The 24,183-nt window shown below is 35.2% G+C and overlaps 2 protein-coding genes across 4 annotated transcripts; one reads left to right on the forward strand and one right to left on the reverse strand.

Annotated features, from left to right (window-relative positions):
* Positions 1–953: 953 nt before the first annotated feature.
* Positions 954–8,133, forward strand: LOC126713997 (uncharacterized). Of its 3 annotated transcripts, XM_050413981.1 has the most exons (8): positions 956–2,392; positions 3,168–3,252; positions 4,468–4,564; positions 4,918–4,981; positions 5,080–5,136; positions 6,982–7,019; positions 7,123–7,204; positions 7,672–8,133. In XM_050413981.1, exons 1-8 carry the CDS (start codon positions 1,277–1,279, stop codon positions 7,759–7,761), a joined length of 1,629 nt encoding a protein of 542 aa, XP_050269938.1. In that variant the 5' UTR covers positions 956–1,276; the 3' UTR covers positions 7,762–8,133. The 3 variants fall into 3 exon arrangements, with proteins under 3 accessions (XP_050269939.1, XP_050269940.1, XP_050269938.1); XM_050413982.1 differs by lacking the exons at positions 6,982–7,019; positions 7,123–7,204; positions 7,672–8,133 and adding an exon at positions 5,895–6,515 and having other exon boundaries at positions 954–2,392; XM_050413983.1 differs by lacking the exons at positions 5,080–5,136; positions 6,982–7,019; positions 7,123–7,204; positions 7,672–8,133 and having other exon boundaries at positions 954–2,392; positions 4,833–4,981.
* Positions 8,134–13,071: 4,938 nt separating this feature from the next.
* On the reverse strand, positions 13,072–17,544 carry LOC126713998 (nascent polypeptide-associated complex subunit beta-like). Its single transcript, XM_050413984.1, has 6 exons — positions 17,382–17,544; positions 16,591–16,658; positions 15,950–16,098; positions 15,765–15,821; positions 15,402–15,440; positions 13,072–13,601 (listed from the first exon to the last, which is right to left on the reverse strand). Exons 2-6 carry the CDS (start codon positions 16,656–16,658, stop codon positions 13,432–13,434), a joined length of 483 nt encoding a protein of 160 aa, XP_050269941.1. The 5' UTR covers positions 17,382–17,544; the 3' UTR covers positions 13,072–13,431.
* Between the last annotated feature and the right edge of the window lie 6,639 nt (positions 17,545–24,183).

Below are 24,183 nucleotides of genomic sequence, written 5' to 3' on the forward strand. Positions count from 1 at the left end.
GCTTAAAAGTTACCATTGCATACTAAGAAAACAAATAATACTAATAAGTTAATGCAAATAAGTTACTATTCTGTCCTAACAAAAATTCAAAAATTACAAAACTAAAAAAAAAAAAAAAAAACTTTTTTCTGTACCGGCCGGTATTGTCCGAAATTGACTGGTACGGCCAGTATTTTTTCCAGTACGAAACAGGAGGGTCGAGCGTACCGGATTGCTGGCCGGTACGGTATATTCCGGCCGTACCGACTGGTACAGTACGGAATCGATAACCTTGTATTATAGTCGTTTATTTATGGTTAAATAGTTGAGCAATGTTGAAATAACAAGAGTTGCAAAATTAAAATGAAGATTGATTATTAATTTACGACAATCAAGATCTGTAGTGTACAAATATAGTGTACAAAGAGATGTTCAACAATCTCCCCCAAAGATACAAAATTTTCATTAGAGCACACTTGATGTGCGTTTGGATACCGTTTATTTTGCTAAAAACTGAAAAATTGAAAACAATAAATAAAAAATTACTGTTCATATGTCTGATTGCACTGTTCATGTTCCATGAACAGTGCAATAGGCGCTGGTTAAAAAAAAAAGAAAAAAAGCGACGCATAAAACATAAACACGGACGCGCAAAGCAAACGCATCCTTGATATATTATAAAATAATAAGTTTTTATTTAGGTGTTATCATTTTATATTTGATAGTTATTATACAAATATAATTTGTCCATTTTGTTATTATAATAATTATTCATTTATTTTGTTATTGTTTATTTAGATAATATATATATATATATATATATATATTATATAAGATTAATGATAAAACCTATAACGCAACGAGCTTCTAAATAGTTAAAAAAAATTTCACTTCTTTCAACCCAAAAAAAAAAAAAAAAAAAGTTGGGTAACACATTATCCTTTATATTTATAATCCGATAATTAAAATTAGGAAAAAATAAAAAACCAGTGATAGGGCACAAGCGGTCGGAAGCAGGCCTCCAAAGTCGAAACGCAGAATGACATGACGCTGCCGTAGAAGTAGAAAATCCCCAGTTCAAATCTACTAATATTAGACCGTGTGGTGTCAGTGTGGACACTAAAATCGTGATATCAAATACCGTTTTTAACTTTTAAAAAAAAAAAAAAAAAAAACGTGAACTGAAAGAAGGATTTCTAAAAAGTAAGTAATACTCCTCCTCGTCCTGGAAGTGGAAAATAGCTACTCTAGCTAGTTGTAAAGCTCAGAGGAACAGAACCGAACTGAACCGAAAAAAATGTCAACGAAACGCAGACGAGATTATTACGACGAAGACGACAACAACGGCGAGGAGTACGAAAACGACGCCGTATTTGCCAACGGCGGCAAGAGCCAGAAAGTTGAAGTGGATCTCTCTCTCTTGGAAGCCTTAGAGAAATCCCAATCCCAAAACAAGAACGCAGTCGAAGTGGTCGACCTCAAAACCCTAAAGAAACTCGTCCTCTCCTTCGAGCGAAAGCTCAAGGACAACATCGAAGCTCGCCTCAAATACCCTAACCAGCCCGACCGATTCGCCGACTCCGAAATCGACCTCCACGACGACCTCCACAAGCTCAGCATCATCGCCGGAGCTCCCGAGCTATATCCGGATCTCGTCCATCTCAATGCGATTCCTTCGATTTTGAACCTCCTTGCTCACGATAACACCGATATCGCGGTCGATGTGGTTCAGTTGCTTCAGGATCTGACGGATCCTGATGTGTTTGAGGACGATGAGGAGAGTGATGAGCCGGCTAGGGTTTTGGTTGACGCGCTGGTGGAGAACAATGTGCTCGAGCTGCTTGTTCAGAATCTGCAGCGGTTGAACGATTCCGATCCCGATGAGATGGCCGCGGTGTATAGCACGCTCACGACGGTGGAGAATCTGGTGGAGGTGAAGCCTGCGGTGGCGGAGATGGTGTGCGAGAGGACGAAGTTGTTGAAGTGGTTGCTAGGGAAGATAAAGGTGAGGGAGTTTGATAGTAACAAGCAGTACGCGTCGGAGATTCTGGCGATTTTGTTGCAGAATAGTGCGGCGAATCAGAGGAGGGTAGGGCAGATGAACGGCGTGGATGTGGTGCTTCAGGCCGTGGCGATGTACAAGTCGAAGGATCCGAAGAGTTTGGATGAGGAGGAAATGGTGGAGAACTTGTTTGATTGTTTGTGTTGCCTGTTGATGCCGTTGGAGAACAAGGAGAGGTTTGTGAAGGCCGAAGGTGTGGAGTTGATGATCATTATTATGAAGCAAAAGAAGTCGGCTTATAGCTCGGCTATTCGGGCACTTGATTTCGCTATGACCAAGTATCCTCCGGCTTGTGAGCGTTTCGTTGATGTGTTGGGATTGAAGACTGCCTTTGCTGCATTTATGGGTAAGGTAAGAGTCACTCACTCACTCACATTTTCGTAGTTTGGAATATAATTTGAGCATTTGTGAATTGTAATTACATCTCTGAAGTTTGATATGTAGGAAGGCTTTTGTATATATCTAGTCAATCACATTTCAATAAATTCAAAAACATAGGATTCCAACATAGTTGTATCGGTTTAGATATGTGCATTTGATTTGTAATCATATTTTTGAAATGAAGGTACTTGGTTTAGTATAGAAAAACAGAAGTTTATGAGAGTGCAAGTTTGCTATGTGGGAAGGCTTTTGTTTTTTGGGTTGATTTTTGTTAAATCTCGTCAAGGAGTTGTAACTCAAATGATATGTCCTCCTTCCATAATAATGGGATGGGTGGTAAAGTTGTGGGTTCAAGACGAATAGCTTACCAATTGAAAAAAAAAAAGAAAAAAAGAAAAAAGAAGAAGAGGCAATTTATTGGATTTCCAGGCAGGTTGTTTTCTGTTAGAACTAAACTACTGTTTTGCTGGTTGTTGTGTTGGTTCTTTGTTTGATTGTATCTGTATGTCAGAAGTACATACTACTGGGGTTCTTATACATGGGATTTTTTCTGGCTGTTATATGTTAGAAAGAGAGGTGAAACACTGGGATTCTTCAGGGAATTTTTTTTTTTTCCCTGTAATGTAGTAGATCTGCAATCTGTACCATTTTTACTTTGTTTATGCTTTCTTTTTTTTACCTGTGATTTAGTACTCACATTTTCATTACATCATAACACTGACATGTTGTGTCTTCTATTGTTTAGATTCCTGTGAATAAGAAAAACAAGAAAGAGCGCTACCAAGAGGAGTTAGAAGAGCGAATCGTGTCACTTATTGCTTCATTATTTGGTAAGTAGGAAGTGAAGTTGTATATCTCCTCCCCCCTATAATTAAGGAGTGGAGGGTAAAGACATGGATTTAATTCTGTCTGGCTCTGAGTTGTATACATCTATGAAGAAGAAGAAATTTGATGTGCTAATTTTATTTATTTTTTTGATAAGTAACATAACTTTATCAATGAAAAAATAGCCCAAGTACATAGGGTATACTATGGGTACATCACAATCAAGATCTCAAGCTACAATTATCAAATAGATCTACAAGAGAAGTAAAAGAAAATGATCTCAAAGTTAGAGTTCAATCAAACAAAGATTGAAAGAAAAACAACTTAAGATTGAGAATAGACCATTCACATCCCTCAAAACTTCTAGCATTCCTTTCCTGCCATCAAAGACACCTCATTAAACAATGTGGCACTACTTTCCAAATGTCTTTGTTCCAATGGCAACCAAACTGACCCTGCCAAGAAGCTAGCATATCCAGACCCCTCCACGGCCTAACCCTTTGAACACCAAACAGACCAAGTACCATAGTCCACAACTCATTAGCTATAGGGAAACAAAGAAGTAAATTGTCTACAAACTCCCCACTACATTTACGCATATAACACCAATCTAAAATGATAATGCCTCTCTAAGAGGTACCTTCAATCTCCAAATAATTTTTCAAGGAAGAGACATGGCATTATTAAACATTAAGGAATCATGGTACCCTCCAACTTCAAAACCCCAACCCTTCACTGACTTACAACAAAGTGTATATGCTAATTTTATATAACTTTGTCAATACAAGCGGCTACTATAAGAGTCACTGCTTATGTATCTCATCACATATGTATATTAAATGAACTTAGGTTTCAGGGTATGTAACTTTCTGTGCATAAATTAAATTTGGTGTTTTTAGGATCATTGGTTTTGTGAGTGTCATTATATCCTAGTTTTGATTCTATTTGTCTCCTTTGGTTTCTGGGTGCCATTGATTTGTGGTGTTGAGATCCTAATTGGTTAGAGTTTCTCTTGTACACATGTTTTCATGGGTTGCACCACTTTTTGGATTCTTGTTCTTGGATTTGCAGTTTTTTTATGGGCTCTGCATAAGCTCACTGTACTGAAACATATGCATATATAGGATCCTACCATTCATATGCATCTTCTTATAAGCCAATAGCATTCTTTTAAATCAATGACAGATGTCCTCTGACCTTTCTCTATATTTCAATTCCAGGTGGAATTTTGAGGGGTTCTAGAAGGGAAAGATTGTTGAGTAAATTTGTTGAAAATGAATGTGAAAAAATAGACCGACTTATGGAGCTTTATATGAGGTGGGTTGCTTAATTTTTTTGTCTATTTCTTCAACTATTGAATGATTTTCTGTTGGTTTTAAACACCTCTTTGGAATGGCAAAATTCTCGTCATGTAACCCATTATAGGTTCCATTTGTTTCAATGTGAAATGTTTTCTGTCAAAAAATGTTTTCAGCTGAAAACATTATAATGAGAAAGATTAATGAACATGAAGCTTAAATTAAAAGTTTATTGAACTGATTGAAACTTACTCCAACTTCTAATTGAGAAAATGTATTTACCCCAGAAAAAATAATGAAGAAAAATAATATCGGGAGGAGTGAGCATTTAAAGGCTTATATTCTCATTTGAAGAATCGTGAATTTTCACAGATATTCTGATAGAGTCAAAACAGAGACCGAACGGCTAAATCATCTTGAACTCGATGACTTGGAGGTTATTTACTCTCTTTTTTGTTTCTCATTATTATATACCACTTTGAAACAAATTCATTTTAAAAACGATTTGAGATCTATTTTTCTTATATTTTGCAGATGGATGAAGAGGAGAAGTACAACCGGAAGCTAGAATCTGGGCTTTACACTCTTCAGGTTAGAGTTTTATTGCGATGACCTATCTGTTTTTGCTATCAAAATTGGTTTTTTGGACAGATTCAGCTAAATATTTGGTGCACATTATTATTTTGTGGTATACCTTAATCACTACCAGATAATTGAGGAGAAAACATAAGGCACACTTCGTTCAAATAATAATATTAAAGGCAGTTAATTCAAATATCTGAATTAGGTTCCTTTTGTCCAAATGAAAAATCTGAGACCTTTTTCTATGACAAAATTGCAGTTATGTTGGGTGAAGAATTTGGGATATTTCAATCATTAAATCTATGTTGTGAATCCCATGGATGGGCTGTCAAGATAAGGAGAAAAGTCAGTTTGGCCTGATTTAGAATTTCCAAGATGAATTGGATGTCCTTGTTAGAATTATGTGGTTAAATGACTAAATTCACCATCTTCTAATAGCTTAAGCTTAAGCTTTTGAGAGAATCGGTAATTAACATGGTATCATAGCAAGAGGTCTTGAGTTCGATTCCTTTTTCCTCCACTTTACCTCCCATTTAAAATCCCACGTGTTGTTGGGTCTCACCTATTAAAAGTTAGTTTGAGACCATGCGTGAGGGGGACTGTTAGAATTATGTGATTAGATCCTTCATCACCTAATAGCTTAAGCTTTTGGGAGAATCAGTAATTTACAATCCTCATGCAGATTACTTAACTGTTAACTCATAATCTCATATAAATATTATTCCGACAAATTAGATAGGCTACATGAATTCCTTTTCTTAATGCAGCTGATCCAGGAAAGTAATGGAGGTTATATGTGATAAAAGAGAAGTTTCAGAGGCTAGGGCTGGTTATGTTTATAATTGTAGATTTGTAAAACCAGAAAAAAGATGGTGCAAAATCGGAGGGCCCTGGACTTTTCTATGTTGCTGTTCTAATGCTACAACGCAGCATTTTGATCGATTAGAGTTTCCAATCTTATCAAGCTGTCGTCTGGATCACACTTAGTAGGCTTCTGATAAAGCTAATAGTCTTAGAGGAGGGTTGATTCTGTTATATGATAGACCCAGAACAATTGTGTTAATTCTCTATGTCGAGTAAAGTAATTGGGAATAACCGGTTCATTCCGGCTTTTAAAGAGCTCTTGTAGTTCTGGGAGCCTGTACCAGATCTCTTGGTCAAAAGTGTTTGGTGAAAAAATAAAGTAGAAGGGAAGCAGTTTGGAAAATTATACTTTTGAGCGGAAATGGATCTAAAGGACCAGCTACTTTTGTTTTGCATGTGAAAATAGTAAAATTGCTTGCCCTTGCATTATGGGAAGGGAATTAATCTTTGGCTGAAAGGAATTTTAACCAGTAGTATAGATTGTTTTTCTCCTTTGTTTAATGGCAGTCTCTACTTTTATGTGAAATGTTGCTTTACCAATTCAGAAAGGTGGTTTTTGAAGCACATGGAAATAAGTTGGCTGGTTAAACAATCTTGATGGAGTATCCTCAACACTCTTGGATTTGGAGTATATAATCTCAAATATAAACAGAGCAAAAAATTGACAGCTGGGCTTACCACCAGCCTCTTGTTGTGAAAGTAGTACCTGTCACCTTTATGTAGCAGGAACTCTGGGGGTTTACTTATAATAGTAGCTGGGAAGGGAACTTTTTAATTTTAAAAATTAGAGAATGAAACCTAACTCTCTTAATGTAAATTTAATCCTATGTTAGCATAATGTTTGTGCCTCCAAAGAAACACTATTGCTCATGAAATGCTATAGGTAATTTTTTTCTTCTTTGACCTAGGAGAGCTGGATTTGTATTACTTATTGCTTTCAAGTTTTCCGTTGTCGTGTTGGGTTTAACCTCTTTACCTGTGATCCTGCAGCTGATTGCTGTAATTCTGGGTCATATTTGGTGCTCTGAGTAAGCTTTTGCATTTGAATTTTTAGATATGTTTATGTAGAGCTTTATTGTAGCCTTTCTGGTTCTGGTCTGCATTCCATAACTTGAGTTTATTTATGTGCAGGCATCCCTATATGAGAGCAAGAATTGAACTACTACTCAAGCAGCAAAAGCTTACTAACAAGGACGTTAAGGACATACTTCAGGTATATGTTTTCAGGCTGTTTATACTCCCAACTGTGTCATAAAGTGTCTAATCTTGATTAAGTGAAAATTTTCACATAATTTGTTTTGTTGTTTCTAGTATGCTTTTTATATACTTTGAAACAGTCATGTTTATAAATTTAATTGAGGAATTTTGGAGTTGTGCACACATAAAAGTCCACATTTCCTTAAGACCAGTTCAGACCAAGATTTCTGAATGTGTCTGTGCGGTCTCATTCATATCCTCATCCTTGCCATGGCACTGGAAAATTGGTATATGGAAATGTCTTAAACTTTGTTTTTATGGGTGCTGGTTGAAACTTTAATGGATGTGAAGCTTTCAAAATTATGTTAATATATGCCAAAATTTGGTCCCTGGGTTCTCTGGGCCTTTCCATAACAATTACTCAATCATGTTCAATACCCTCACAACTTATTTACGACCTTTGCATCCTTTTGTGGATCACAGGAATATCATGACAATATTGGTGATCTGGATGGACCAGAAGAGAAGGAGCGAGCCCAGGCAAAGATTCAGAAGTTCATTTCAGCGTTTTGATCTCTTTAGGCCATAGAAACTTTTGTAAACTGGGGTACTTCAAGTGGGGGGTTACGAGGGACCTGTTTATTTCATTGTAAGACGTCCCCCCTCTTAAAATCAAGGTTCTTTATAGGCTACCCTTCATTGGATCTACCCATGAAGTGCCTGGTAAAATAGGGAAAGCAACAATTTTTTGATTTAAGCGTATATTTTTAGTTGGTTGAGGCAAAAATCGTGGAACTTATATATGACTCTTGAATTGTCAGTGATAGGATAAAACTTAAAAGGCACTGCACATTCAATGGAAATGAAATTATAGTCGAATTGTAGAATGTAGGCAACGAAAGAAATGGTCTCAAGGTTGATATAAAGTATAATATTGGGTCAAAATTGGGTTATCTTTTTTCAGGTGTTACTTAAACAGTTATATCGAGATCTAACATTCCTTAGGTTATACAAAATAGTTAAGATCGCTCCTGAGGCATTGCTAATTTTCTAGATGGGTGAAATAATTCTTCTTTGAAGCTTGTTTTGTTTTTTTTTTTTTTTTTTTTTTTTTTTTTAACAGAATTCTTCTTTGAAGTTGGTCAGAGTGGAAATCTCATAAGGTTGTTTGTCTTCTGTTGTGAAATCTCAAAGTTTGTATATTTTACCTAGTAGGTAAGTATAATTGTATAATGTATAATGTTTGGAAGTTCAAATTTTTCCTAAATTATTTCAATTCTTAAAATTTTTATGTAGTAAATTGATCAACGGTCAATATCATAATGTATAATTCTCATGTGCTTTATCATGATAGTTATGATCAAATGATGTATATGGTTCAAGAGTCCGAATTAGGTAAAGATGGGGTGTAAAACTCATATTTCACAACATCCGATAAGAGATTCTCATGTAAAATTAAATTCAATAAGGACAGGGTGTAAACCTTTTGGTTTGTGCCAGCTAATACATGCCACATCAGACTTTTACTTAAATTCATTTTAAAGTCAATACATCCTAACACACCTAATAACATCTAAAAAAAACTCTGCTTCATGTTTTAAGACCAAATGTGAAGAGTCCCTAAGATCTCATCTCCCTCCTCAGCTCCTTTGTCTCCTACCACAAACCTTGGCGGAACTTTGTTTGCCACCGCATTACCGTGCCGGACCTCCGTTTGCTGCCACATTACCTCGCCGAACCTCCATCCTCCACCACATCAATTTGCCAAAGTCGTTGAAACATTGAAACCTTAATAAGTGACTTCAAGGTTTGTTTACTAGGTGATTTGTTCTTTTTCTCCATATTGATGGGTTTTGCTATATTTTGATTGATTTGGTATGAGCTTTGCTATATTTTGATATCTTGATGGTATGGGTATTGCTATATTGAAATATTGATAGATATGGGTTTTGCACAGTAACATAAAATTTTGCCATTCTGAATTTTTTTGTTGCTGTTAACATAGAAACGAATCTGAATTTTAGTTGCTGTTAACATAGAATTTTTTTTTTTTAATTTAATTTTATTCTCTTTTTGTTATTTGTCTCTTTAACATAGAAAGTATCTGATGCAATAATAAATGCATCAGCAGCAATTAAGTGTCCAGTAGCATCAATTTGAAGTTCCAATGTGTAATTGAATAGGCTTAATGATGTAATTCAATTAGTATCAGTTTGTACCAAGAAATAAGAATCAGTTACAGTCATGTAAAATAACAAATGAATCAGGAACAATTAAGTGTCTAGTAGCATTAATCAATTTGTAAGGGACCAAGTCAGTTTTAATATGTACATTAAATAATGCCTCCTATATGGTTTATTGTTTTTCCATTTGTGTCTCGTGTTTTTGAGTTTTATCCATTAATTGTTAGAGCAAGTATTCTACAGTTTATCAGGTAAATTACTTTTCTTTTTTCTTTGATAATTTTATTATGAGCCTAAAAGTAAGAGTTTCTAATTACATTTTGGTTTTGTAATAAAACTGGTTTGAGAAATTGGGGAAGTTTATTATGTTTTAGATTTTGGTTTTGTAATTGAATAAATCTTGAACGTCTCTTCAATTGTTCTTATGAATTTTTCTTCTCTTTTGTTTTTTCTAGGTTCTATTGAAAATAAATATTTACTCGAATTGCAAATATGAGTGTGAACAATGAAGAACCTAAAATAATCTCTCTTTGTGATGATTTGGTAGAAGACATAGTGTATGTTGAGCCGGAAATAGTAGAAGATCAAGACGATCTAGGTTTGCCTAAGAATGATTTGAATCAATCTTTTGCATCTAAATGGCCTTCGGAACCATGTCTTGATATGGTATTCAATGACTCAAAAGATGCTCATGCATGTTATAATGCATATGCAAGGTGAAAGGGTTTTAGCATTTGAATAAATCATAAATGGTTATTTAAAGAAGATAAATCATTGGTTGGAGTGGAATATGTTTGTTGGAGGGAAGGGTTTTGTCAACAAAGTTGTTAAGATAAAGAAAGAAAAGGTCCACAACATGCAAAAACTAGAGTGGGATGCAAAGCAATGATGAGTTTAAAGAAAAAAAGAAAAAAAAAGAAACATGGATTGCAAATAAGTTTGTGGACAATCATAATCATGAACTTCATCTTCCTCCTAAAAGTACAAGTTTGCTTCGTGGACATAGAGTGATATCATGTGCCAAAAAAAATCTTATAGATATACTCAATGAGTTAGGTGTACCTACAAGGAAAATAATGTCAGTGTTGAGTAAAGAATCTAATGGTGACTATAATGTTGGTTGTGTTGCAATTGATATTCAAAAGTATTTGGGTAATAAAAGAAGAAAGTTACTTCAAGATGGAGATGCACTAAGAGCATTTGCAGCAGTGGAGCTAAAAAGCTATAATGCTATTTTAGCTCCACCAATATAGCAAAAAGGACCTGCAGCAGTGGAGCCAAAGGTAAAAAATTTAGCTTATTTGCTACAGTGCACATCTATCTATAGATGTGCACTGTAGCACTCATCTAAACAAAAAAAATAATTTTTTACTCCCACTACCGAATAAAATAATCAAACTAATCTTTTTTTTTTTTTCATCCCTTTATTTCATTCCTTCACCGTGCACTCTCATCTCCCTCAATCATCAAACAAACACTCATCTCCCTCACCCATCTCTAGCTCGCCGGCCTCTCTCATCCCTCAGCTCGCCGGCCTCCCTCATCCCTCAGCTCGATAATGACGGCGTGGCCGGCCTCTCTCATCCCTCAGCTCGCCGGCGTGGACGTGGACGTGCTTCGGATCCGATATTCTTGCGGGTATGGATCAGGACGTGGACGTGCTTCGGATCCGATATTCTTGCGGGTATGGATCAAGCCATAAGCGACGGCGTGGACGTGCTTTCGCTCTCTCTCGGCGGTGGGTAAGCTCCGTATTACAGAGACACCATCGCAATCGGAGCTTCCACGGCGGTTGAGAAGGGCATTTTCGTCTCTTCTTGCTCTGCCGGAAACAGTGGGCCTACCAGAGCCTCATTGGCCAACGTGGCACCCTGGATCATGACCGTTGGAGTCGGTACTATGGACCGGGACTGCTAGCTCTGATGTGGGTTTTGTTTTTTTGTACTCGTTGTGGGTTTTTTTTTTTTTTTTTTTTTTTTTTTTTTGCTGTGGACTGCCGGTAGTGGTGGTGGTGGTGGTGTTTTCCGATCTGTTGTGGGCAAGTGGACTTGTATTTGTGTTTGTGGCAGTGGGCTTGTGCTCATTGTGGGTTTCTTTCTTCTTTTTTTTTTTTTTTTTTTTTTTTTTTTTTTTTTTTTTGTTTGCTGTGGACTGCCGCCGGTGGTGATGGTGGTGGTGGTGGTGGTGGTTGTGCCTGTGGTTGACGGTAGAGGTGATTGAGGTTGGTGGTGTAATATTTTTTTGGTAGTGGAATATATTATTTTATTGTAGTAGATATAATATTTTATTGTGATGTTTATATTATTTTATTATGTTGAAAGCTAAAATAGATCCACTGCTGCAGCATGTGTGTAGGTAAAATAGATAAAGTAACTTTTAGTGAAGCTAAATTGCTAAAAATTTAGCTCCACTGCTGTGGATGCTCTAAGAATGTATAGCCATTTTACTGAGTGTCAATTAAAAAATCCAAGTTTTTTATATGCAATTCAAGTTGATGAACATGGGAGCATGAGAAATTGTTTTTTGGCAAATGCTAGGTCAAGAATTGCATACGAACATTTTGGAGATATCGTTACTTTTGATGCTACTTACTTAACAAATTGCTATGGGATGCCTTTTGTTCCTTTTATTGGGGTTAACCACCATCACCAATCTATCATGTTTAGATGCTCATTCAAGTACAATGATAAGTGACTTTGCATCAATATGAAAAAGCCTTAAATGCGCATTATCTGAAAGAGAAATAGCAAGATGTAAAGACAAAAAACTACAATGCCAATTTTGAAAACATGTTACAAGATGGAAGGAGAGGCAACAAAAATTTATACAAGAAAGATGTTTATGAAATTCCAAGAAGTATTTTGTAGACAAAAAAACAAGGCATCCAAATATCGTGAAGGAGGAAAGAAAATATATAAAGTGGTACCTCATAGGAAAAAAGTCCAATTTATGAAGTGTTGAAATTTCTAAGAAAAAAAGGTTATTTGTACATGCTATATGTTTGAATTTGTTGGAATTCTTTGTAGTCACATACTTATTGTTTTTGTGAAAAAATCTCTTGTGGACTTACTTCCCCCGCATTATATTTTAGAAAGATGGAAAATTAAGGCCAAGAATCATATTATACATGATATATCGAGTAAAGAAATATGAACATCTTGACCTAGCTTTACAGAAGGTTCATGTGAAGCTTTTAGCCATGCATGATGTTGATGATTTTGTAAGTACTGATAATACTATACTAAACAACAAATATTATCAAAACTTCCAAGTGCCTTACAATACCCTTCGTATGTTCTATCTAAGGGGGCAAGTCTATATTGGCTGATATAGCATGTCCTTATTGGCTAATATAACATGTCCTTATTGAATTTAATCTCAAACTAAATACATTTTACCGCACTAAATAACATCTCAATAAACTATGTTGAGTTATATTTGCATATGAATATTAAAATTGATTGGATATAATTGTGTCTATTCTTTAATATGTGCGATGATATTATGGCATATTGACATTGGAGTGTAAAATTTGAGTTTTACATTACATCCTTATAGAATTTAATCAACATATATCTTAAAGTCAAAGATCAAAAGAACAAGAATTGCAAGTTAACCTTGTTTGTATCTTATGATGTAAATAAAAATAGTGTAACACAACACCCTAAGGATAATTGTGGTAAATCATTGGTCTATGCCATTTTGATCAAGCAATTAATTTTGATAATCCAAATCTCTTTTAACAATAAAATAATATTAAAAAAAAGCGTGTCTTAGTGCGCTTTGTACTTCAAAAAGCTCCAAAAAAGTGTGCTTCATTAAATGAGCTTTTTTTGGGCCTAGAGAAGTGTTGAGAGGTTGGGGCTTTGAGCTTTGAGCTTAGGTGCACCTTAGGCACGCTTTTAACAACATTTATAGGTCTCATACAAGCTACAATTCTTTCACTGGATTCAGTAAAACATCAGGAAAAGAGACTATCACAAGAGCTGAAGGCCATAAGGGGAAAGAAATGCCCAGCAAAGTACTAAAATTGGTATTGGAAACCATTCATACAACCAGTCTAAGAAGTATGAGTATGACTATCTTCTGCAGCAGTTTCAAAGGTTTCACCAGCAACAAGCTCCGGGACTTCATCATCGTCTTCTTCTTGTGTTGCTTGTGCACCAGCAGGTGGTTGCTGCTTCTGAAACTGCTCCGCAAGCTTCCTTAGGTTGTCCAAGTTATCTGGCCCTAAAAATTGAAACCGTATATGTCAGTGCAAGTTAGTCAACTGGATTGAGATAACAAAACACAACAAATTCATTTCCAGAACGCCCATAGAATTAGTTTCTGTCAAGACTACTAGGAAAAAGTAATTTCCAGCTAAATAATGTCCCGCAGCCATATAATCTAATAAAATTAATATAACTCCTTGGGTTAAAATAGCCTCATTTCCATAATCAATCAATCAAAGATCAGCACTGGAATATTTATTTTATATTACTCTTACTTAAGCTGTTAATACTCTTCATTTGAATCACATAAGCATAGATTATGACATTTCCCATTTAAAAGCTCCAACAACATGAATTTGATATAGTTTTCTGTGTTCACACTGTTTGACATCAGCAGAGGTAGAGCTAATGAGGTCAACAAAGATCAAAGAGAGCTTGCAATCAATGACACTCAAAATAATATTTAAACTACTTTGCTCAATAATAACAGCCCACAAGTGGGCTATGAATCCTTCAGGCAGAATTGTTTGGGACCTTCTCAAGCAAAGATGTTGGGGGGGGGGGGGGGGGGGGATGGGGACACTACACGCATGAACTTTCCAAGGGTCATTTTCTTGGCTCATAAAAACATTGTATGTTAAGATAATTCACAATCAAAGGAATACATAAAATATTTCGCCCAAGGAAAAAAAGCAAATCAATAATTAGGCCAACCAGATGTATATTTCATTTCCTCTCTCTCTCATTCATTAGGGCAAGGGAATTTCTTTCCCTTTTTCAAATGTTACTGGTTTGGGTTGCATGTTGTGCGCGTGCAAGCATGTGTGTTTCTCAGGGGGGCTAGACAAACATACAAAGAAGAAAGTAATCTGCTAGCTCAGGAAAGAGAGTCAAATAAAAATAATGTCATTTGATCAGAGTCAAGTAGGAAAAAAAAAGACCACTTAAATATTTGCTTTTGTACAGCCTTAAGATTTGCATTTCAGGTAGCATTCAAACAAGGAGATCAGAAATGGACCAAATTTAAATGAGGCTATAATTCTACATAATAAACCTTCTGAACTCTAGATAGCAGCATTTAGCCTTAAGAGCATACATACATAAATCTTGCATAAAAAGGTCAAATTCAGATTTGAGTAGTTTTTTACTGAAGCCAGGATTCAAACCTGATTCAAACCCACATGAAAGCCATTGCACACATTTGAACAAATCCTCCAGCAACTTCTTGTAGGATTTTGAAATGAAAACCAAAAAATCTCATTGTTTAAAAATCGAGAGTCAAGCTGAAGATTTTATCATTTGGATTCACCATCTTTGATTTTTTAAATTCAGAAAGAAGATTATGAAATTGGATCTTGGGGATTTTGACTTCACTGGAAATGGATAACAGACAATAAAGTTCCTGCCCTGGCTTTTCATGCTTTTCTCTGTTGCAATTGTTCCTTCTTGTAGTGGATGTCAATGCCCTGGTTTCATATTTTTCTCTATTGCAACTAGCATCTAATTACCAAATTATCATGTCAAAACTTCCACCACAGGCAATGGGTGCATGCGTAACTTACTAATCCAAATGAACAGAAAATTTGGATTGACTAGTCTACTATATACAAACCAATTAGATATTCAAGGCACATTTGAGAAATATTTAACATCAGTTAACTAGTAAGACAAAAAGCCTCAGGTTAGCAAGCCAAAGAAGCAATTTGTTTGTACTGGGGTCTCAAAATACAGGTAGCTGACAAATACTAATATGGAACTATTAGAACAAAAAAATTATGATTTAAATGTAAGGAAAATAAACATAATAGCATCATACCTAGTTGGTTGATGATCCCTGGGAGAATATCTTGCAATTCTGAAACACAAGTTCAAGTCTTAGCTCTTTTCCACTGAAAATTATTAAAGAAATAATGTGCAGCAGAGAAAAATCAGTGGCAAAAGTGCAATGCCCCTTTAAAAGATCTGATTTAAGGCTTACTATATGACACGAATGAAAATCTGGGAATGCTAAGCATAAAGTTAGAAGAACCTCAGCAATATTACAGCATTTAAATACTATTTCAGCAACTCATGTAGACCACATCTTGAAAGACATAAAGATACAGAAAAAGCCACCCAAAAAAATGCAGACAAGCATTCTAGCAAATATAAATGGTAGAAGAAGAGAATGAGAAAATACTTTTTGTTTGAGGAGAACCGCTAACTACCCAAGTGTTGGCAGCAATGGAAGCTTGAACTGGGATACAAGATAATAAAAATTATTAGTCATTGGTTGCCAAATAGGAAATCAATTACAAAAACATCGGTGGGATAAAAAGCTTAGGCTACACAATCCTAAAGCCATATTTAGGTTAGGAAGTTAACCTTTGGGATTAATAAACTGGATGACTGCATCATCCTTGAAAATGTTAACTTCTTCAATAGCTGGGATAGCGTTCACCCCAATCCTCTTCAAGGTACTCTGAAGCCTTTTATCATCAGTGGTCGTGGCTCTGTGAATAGCCTTCTTTTTTCTAAGTACAAAAGCACACAAGACAGTGGCGCATCAAACTCAACTAAACTTTGACACGTTAAACAAAAGTAACAAACAAATACACTATGTAGTTTTTGTGAATAAAAGTACAACATGATTAATCTTTATGATATCAAATTTTGAATCAGAAGAATGAAGCTTGGAGAATCTCTTCTGAATGTTTATCAAATTAAATCCTAGTGGTTTACAATCTAAAAAAAATTATAGAATAGTTTTCATTCCAGAAAAAGTTAATGTTTAAATCATATATAATCATATCCCACATTTGTGCCAATGAGCTCTGACTTAATTAACACCATAACAAATAGCTGGTATTGAATCAAATAAAAAGGAAAGAATAAATATTTGTTTTCATAAAATGAGCAGCTCTTTCTAGTAAGAAAGAAACTACTAGAAAGAAACTTTTTTTTTAGTTGATTAAGCTACAAAATAAAATTCAACATATTTTATTAAATGAGAAAGACTGTCAAACCTTCTCATGCTTCCTTTTCCACCAGTACGAACGGCACCAGCCATTTTCATGAGCCTCTCCCTATCCATCTGAGCAGGGAAAAACACTGAATCAATGACAACCCTCTTTCATATAGGTTGTGTTTGGATACTTGAATTTAGATTTGGATTTGAATTTAAAAGTGATGGATTTGAAATGCCTTAATTTCAAACTTATCAATATAAAAGTATGTATAATGGATTTCTAAAATTTTATGGGTTTAGAAGTTATTTCAAATTCTAGGATTTAAGGTTTAAAACCCTTGTCGGATTTTTCAAATCCAAATCTTCGATCCTTTTTAAACTATCCAAACAAGGTATTTGGATTTCAATCTCCCAAATCCAAATCCATGTGCCCAATCCTGCCATCCCAACACAAGTCTCAGATATGAATCCAAGTCCAACAAAATTGTGAATGAAAGTAAATGGAGGATAAGGGTTTTCAAATAAATGAAGCTTCTTTTAAACCCAATAAATTAAAGAAAAAAAAATTTTAACCAAAACCCTAGCACTTTCTAGATTCTGTACCCTGTTAGCCTGCTGAGAAATTTTCAAAGAGCCATTCTTTTTCTTATATTGCTGGAAAAGAAAAACATAGAAGAAGAAGAAGAAGGGAAAAAAAGAGTAATAGCAATATGGGCTAAAATTTCTGTATAAAATGAAACCACTTTACACGGTGAAGAGACAAAACAAAGAAATGTTAATAAAAGAATCAAACTAAGACAGAAATCCTAATACAGAAACAACATTAAAAAAAAAAAAAAAAAAAAGTACCTTTGCTTTGGTAATAATATATGAAAGGTAGAATATGAAACGAGTAGCAGCAGAACCCAGCGGCAGTACAGAGGCAAGAGAAAGAGAGCTCTATCGGCTTGACAGACGAAGATTTAGATAGGGGATAAATATGCCCTTCTCTACTTGAATGCCCAATTCCTTTTTTACCCTTTCTCTCTCCAATAAACATTAGGACCCTAATTCATTTTTGGCCAAAATGCCATTACTCCATATATATTTTGGTCTCTATTAGATCCCTTCACAGGTAGGACAATTTATTATTATTATTATTATTATTAAATTAAGTAAAAAAAATATATATCACACTTGCTCCCATAGTTGTCAAAACGTGAATCGTATCGTAAATCGATTTTTAATTTTTTCGTATCGTGTATCGTAAGATACACGAACACTTAATAAAATTTATAAAAAATTATAAATATACATATATAAAAGATATATTCATTATAAATCTTGAATATATTTAACTCATGACTAATTTATTAATCATTTATGTAATAATATTTAACAAGCTAACTAAATGTTTAGATAATAAAGTCTTGGGATATAATTTATTAATAAGACCTAGAATGTAATTATATTTTATATAGTGGTATTAAATATAATTAATGGTTTTTCTAATATATATATATATATATATATAATTATTGGTAACTTTGAGCTTGTCAAAAGTTGACAGATTAGCCCAAAATCCATTGGAGTTAGAGTTTTATTTATCTCTTTTGGTCCCAACCCAAGCCACATACTAAAGCCCAATTGGGCTAGCCTAAAAGGCTAACCCAATTAGATAATCAATTATTTATTTAATAAGAGTTATCAAATAAAATAACTGCAAGTGCAGTAAAATATATACGTGTGATTAAAAAAGAGAAACATATAGATTTCTCAAGAGACTTTTCTCTTATTCTCTTGGACAAGTACGTATAGAACTGATTGAGAGATCACACATCTTGGGCATATGTGGAATTGGGGTGAAGATTGAAAGTCTTCTCAAGTTCAATTTTTGTTTGTTTTTTAATTTCACTGCATCAAGGTATGCTTTCCTATTCTTTGTTTCTAAAATATTGATGTTTCATGTTATCTCACATGTATGAAGTAGATCCATTTATTTTCGCTGTGTGTTTTTGTATGAGATGCAAAACTGTGTTTTCCAACAATTCATGCATACAGCGACTCAAAGGATGCATAGGTTTACTATTTTCTTGAGGAGAAGTTTTATCCTTGCGTATAGCGAATTACCATATGGCAATGAGGTAAGGGTTCGTTGGCTTCTTTGGCACTTTGCAAGGTTTATGCATTGGCATTCCCATCTTTCTGAGGGTTGGTTATATCCTCGCATGTAGTGGATCATCATGCTTAAATCATAAGATATTGTATTGATTTTCCTACCACTTTGTAATGCTTACCATTAAAAAGGCATTGACTTTCCCTAGCTTGTTGAAGGCATTACACTCTTGCAAATAGGGTATTGCCATATATGAATAATATGACGTCTCATTGGCTTCTTAGAAAGCAAAAATTGTAGCTAAACTCACTTTAGTTGGCAATGAAGCTTCCGTAAAATCGATATTTTTAAAGCCCTTTGGTTTGTTTAAGTTGGTTTTACTGTTTCAATTGCCTTTGAGATTGATTCTCCAATATTTTTTTGTCATAACCCGATGAAACCATTTCACCCCACTTACCAAGAGTCAAAACTAGACAAAATATCAATTTATCATTAGAATTTGACTTACTTAAGAATAAAGACTTTAGACTCTGCTCTTACACATGCATTAAGGTTACACTTTTGTACAACATTTTTTAGTCTTACACCACTTAGCAATCTATTGAGTGTTGTTTTTGTAAAAATTTAAGATTATGAAGGACCAAATTATCATCACTTAGGCTCTGACTAGGTCTGGTAATACATCATCTTGCCCTGCTCTCTCTATCTTGCCTAGTAAGTCTTCCTTTTAGCTTCTTAACTTTGCCTATTGCTATTACATGACACTATATTTGTCCCTTCTTTTTTTCTTTCTAATTTCAATTTTGCGAACCACCTACTATTCACAGAGTCGATGGCTCCACTATGTCTATTCTTAGTATAGGCACCATCTCTACTTCCAATCTTTTGATTCCTGAGGTGTTACATGTGCCCAATCTCTTATACAAATTAGTTTTGTGGGCAATAAGCTAAATTTGGTTATCGAATCACCTTTTATTTCTCTAGTTATGTTGTGCAAAATATAGGGACATGGCAAGAGCTTGGGATTGGCTATAGAATTGGACACATGTTCAAATTTTTAGCCTCTGGCTTTTTTTTGTTAGTATTCATCTTCTCCAACCTCACTAGTGCTTTGGCATTCTCGACTCAAGCATGCACCCTACTCCTAGCATGGTTTTGAAACCTGGATTGTTCAAAGAATTGAAAAGTGGAGAGGTCAAGGTTTTTGAGGTGGACCAATGTTGAACCAAGGTTTACCATGATAATGTTATAATTAATTTAATAGTTATATTATTTATCTTCTTGGGAGGGCTAACTGTTGTTGAAAAATATGGCTAAATAAACAAGTTTTGATTCAACAATATAAACCCTAAAAAAATTAGCAATGAAAAACATAAATAGATAGAGTTAGAAAGATCTCACAAACTATAGAATCACGCAAATTACGTTGTCCTTAAAAGTTGATTCATGTCACCTGAAGTAGAACTCGATGCGTTAGGCTTTCTTGGCCAAACAATCCCCCAAGATTATACTATAGCAAATATTTTTGAGATAGACACACACCCAATCAAGAAGAACTAAAGAACATCCTTCTTATTTTGCCTTTCTTTACACCCAAAACAAGTGTATAAAGTTTTGTGGGAGAAGAGAAGAAAACAAAGGAGTTGTGGAGTGCAGCTAGAAAAGGAAGATGAGAAAAAGAAATGAGGGTTGAAGGGTTTTATAAGCCAAAGGAAATGAGAGATTAGGGCTAGCCCCAATGATTACTGTGCATGCCCAACAGGCTAAGCTAAAAAGGCTAGAAGGAAAAGAAAGGAAAATGATACAATCTAATAGAGGTAGAGTTAAGCATAAAGCCAACCCAATCCCAACTCTAAAACCTAGCCCATTTTCTTTGAAGTTACCACTTAAGGTGGATAGTGGCTTATAAACACATAACATGGTTCACTTCTAACCAATGTAGGACACAAAACACAATGCTAAGTGTTTGAAACACAACCCATCACTCCAACGACTATCACTTTGCGTTTAATACTCTGACCAACTATCACTCCTTTATTAAATGAAGTTGATAGCCCTCATATTGTAGAACATCGGAAAGGGATCCTAAACCATTCCTTAGTCGTTTAAGGAATGGTTTGCTATCAAGTTCCTCATTCATAGGGAAGTGATCACCCCCCCCCCCCCTCTTTCAAAAGCCTATAAATACCCCAAACTTGGTAAACAGAATACTCACACAATATAGAAGCAGGGCGCACCAAAGGACAGTCTTTCCCCTATTGACACACGCGTGAAGAAGTCAACTTAAGTATGCACATGTATCTTCACCAATTCACATAGTGTCGTTTCACTCAGTAGCCCAAACACAAGCCTGGATTCATCAAGATATAATTGTACCAATCATAACAAAAATATTCCTCCTAAAGAGACTTTCCCTCCAAAATTAAGTCTGTTATTAAGTTTGTTAATCTGTTCAAATGCTTATGTTACACGTGCTTAATTATTGATAATTACAAGATTCAGTTAGAGCAGAATATGATTAGTATAAATATCTCATACAACGTATACTTTCATTATCAATCAAAAATACAAGTTTTCTCTCAATTCTTTTCTCTCTCACTCTCTCATTTTCACCTTCATCTTCTTCAAAATTCTCTCTTTGTGCTTTTCTATTATCTGATATAAAAGCTTTCATGGTATCAGAGTAAACCTTGGGAAATTCAACTATGGCTTCTTCAACTTCCGGTACATCGACCTCGAGCATTTCAACAATGGCTCCATCATTCTCAACCTCCAGTGCATCGACCTTGAGCACTTCAACAATGGCTCCATCATTCTCTTCTACGAATTTGATGAGCCAACCTTTAATTCTTCTATCAAACATGGCTAACATGATGACAATAAAATTGGATAGCTCAAACTACATTGGTTGGAAGCATCAAATAACAATGGTGCTAGAAACTTATGTGATGTTTGATCTCCTCGATGAGTTTCAACCAGTTCTTGATAAATTTCTTAAGGATCTGTTCAGTTCAATTACAAATATGATCAATCTAGATTTTCAAATTTGGAAATCCAAAGAAAAGGCTCTATTAACCTTTATAAGTTCTACACTTTTACCATCAGTGCTTGCACTTACTGTTGGGTGTACTTCTGCCATCGACGTGTGGAAGGATCTAGAGAATCGATTTTCTTCCATCTCCAGATCACATGTGATGAATCTCAAAGGAGAACTTCACAACAATCGCAAAGGATCTAAGACTGTGGATGTGTATCTGCAGAAGATAAAGGTGGTTAAAGACAAGCTAATGGCTGTAGGAGTTCATTTGGATGATGAAGAACTCTGACACATAGCTATCAAAGGTCTTCCAAAAGAGTATAGTGCCTTTAGATTTGCTATACGAACTAGGAGCACAACTTTGAGTTTTGATGAACTGGCTACCATGCTTGGTGCAGAAGAAGAATCTCTACATGATTTTTTTGAAGTCAAAGAAACATTTGTTATAGTAGTTAACACTGCAAGACCTCCAAATAATACCAATTATAATCAACAGTCTTATGGTAATAGAGGTTGTGGAAGAGATTCCAGCAATGGCCAAAGAGGTCATTGTAGGAACTCTTCTAATCCAGGTTCACAATCTCAGAACTAGTCACAAGGCTAGTATTCCTAGTATTCCCCAAATCAGTTTTCTCAAAGAACTGATAGGCCTGTATGTCAGATTTGTGGTAAAACAAGTCACTTGGCCTTGGGTTTTTACCATAGAATGGACTATGCATATTAGGGAAAGCACCCTCCAACCAAACTTGTAGCAATGGCCACAGCATCTAATGCAACCATTACACAAGAACAACCCTAGCTAGCTAATAGTGCTGCAACAGACCATGTCACAACTAACTTCAACAATCTTGCATTTCCAAAACCTTATAATGGTGCTGATCATTTCACTGTGGGCAATGGTCAAAATCTTCCTATAACACATGTTGGTAATGTCATTATTCCCTCTTCTAATTCATCTCTTACTCTCAATAATGTTTTAAGAGTTCCTTCAATAGCCTCAAACCTAGCTTCAGTACATAAAATATGTCATGATAATCATTGTTGGTGCTATTTTGATGAGAACATACTATCTATTCAGGTTTTGGCCACGAGGAATGTCCTTTACCAGGGCAAGAGTGAACAAGGGGTGTAGCCAATCTATCCAAACAAAGCTCACAATCTTAGTCTTTTTCCTAGTGTCTACAACAGTGTTGCTTCTCAAAATTCTTTACTTCAACTTTGGCACAGCAAGCTTGGTCATCCTAATCACCAAGATCTTAGCTTAGCTTTATCTTCTTTACTTCCATTTGCAAATAAATGTACCAATATTTTACAGTCTTGTACTCATTGTTTACATGGTAAGATGCATAGATTACCATTTGGTACTTCTAAATTTGTTGCAAAATCTCCTTTTAAACTTGTTCATTTAGATTTGTGGGGGCCTACTCCAGATTCTGTTAATTGATATAAATACTATGTAATTTTTGTAGATCATTTCGCCAGATTTACTTGGTTGTATTTGCTTTTTAATAAATTTGCAGTCTTTACCAAGTTCCAGCATTTTAAATCCATGGTAGAAACACAATTCTCCACCAAAATTAAAACATTTAGGTTTGATGGAGGAGGAGAGTACACTTCACATCCTTTTAAACAATATCTTCTCTCTAATGGCATAAATCATCAAATTTCTTGTCCCTACACCCCACAACAAAATGGGCTTGTTGAAAGGAAACATAGACATATTATTGAAATAGCTATTACTCTCCTTTCACAGTCCCAAATTCCTAACTCTTACTGGTCTTTTGCTCCTCAAACTGTTGTCAACTTGATTAATTTGTTACCTACTCCTGTGTTACACTCTAATTCCCCTTGGTCTGTTTTTCATCATTCCTCACTAGCCCTTTCACAATTGAAAATGTTTGATTGTGCCTGCTATCCTTTTCTCAGACCTTATACAGCTCATAAGCTTGATCAAAGAACCACTGAGTGTGTTTTCTTAGGCTATTCTACTTGTTCTAAAGGCTATCTATGTCTTGATCCTTCTACCAATAAACTCTATACCTCTAGACATGTTGTATTTAATGAGTCCAAATTCCCTTTTCTCTATTTGTCTTCTTTTCCTTCATATGTTCCCACTTCTGCTAATTATAATCAATCCTAGTTTTCTAACCTCCTTTATCTCCATTCTACTAATCAACCATCTCTTCTTGGTCCAGCACCCACTACTACTATTTCATCAACTTCTTTAACTTCTCCATCTCCAGAGTCTAATTCCCCATCAGTCATTTCTAAGTCTGCCTTGGTTCCTCCTTCACAATCTCATTCTCTACCTGATTCAGCTTTAATTCCTCCACCTCAATTTGCTCCTATTCTTCCTACTACATCATCTTCCAATGTCCAGTCTATCTCTATTCTTAATACAAATTCTATGCATACTAGGTCTAAGAGTGGCATTACTAAGCCCAAATTGTGCTATAAGGCTTTTATTGACTACAATGCCACTGAACCTCCTAATTACAAGATTGCCTCTCAATACCCCA

This window comes from Quercus robur, chromosome 2, assembly GCF_932294415.1.
Source record: "Quercus robur chromosome 2, dhQueRobu3.1, whole genome shotgun sequence".
NCBI classification, from domain to species: Eukaryota; Viridiplantae; Streptophyta; class Magnoliopsida; order Fagales; family Fagaceae; genus Quercus; species Quercus robur.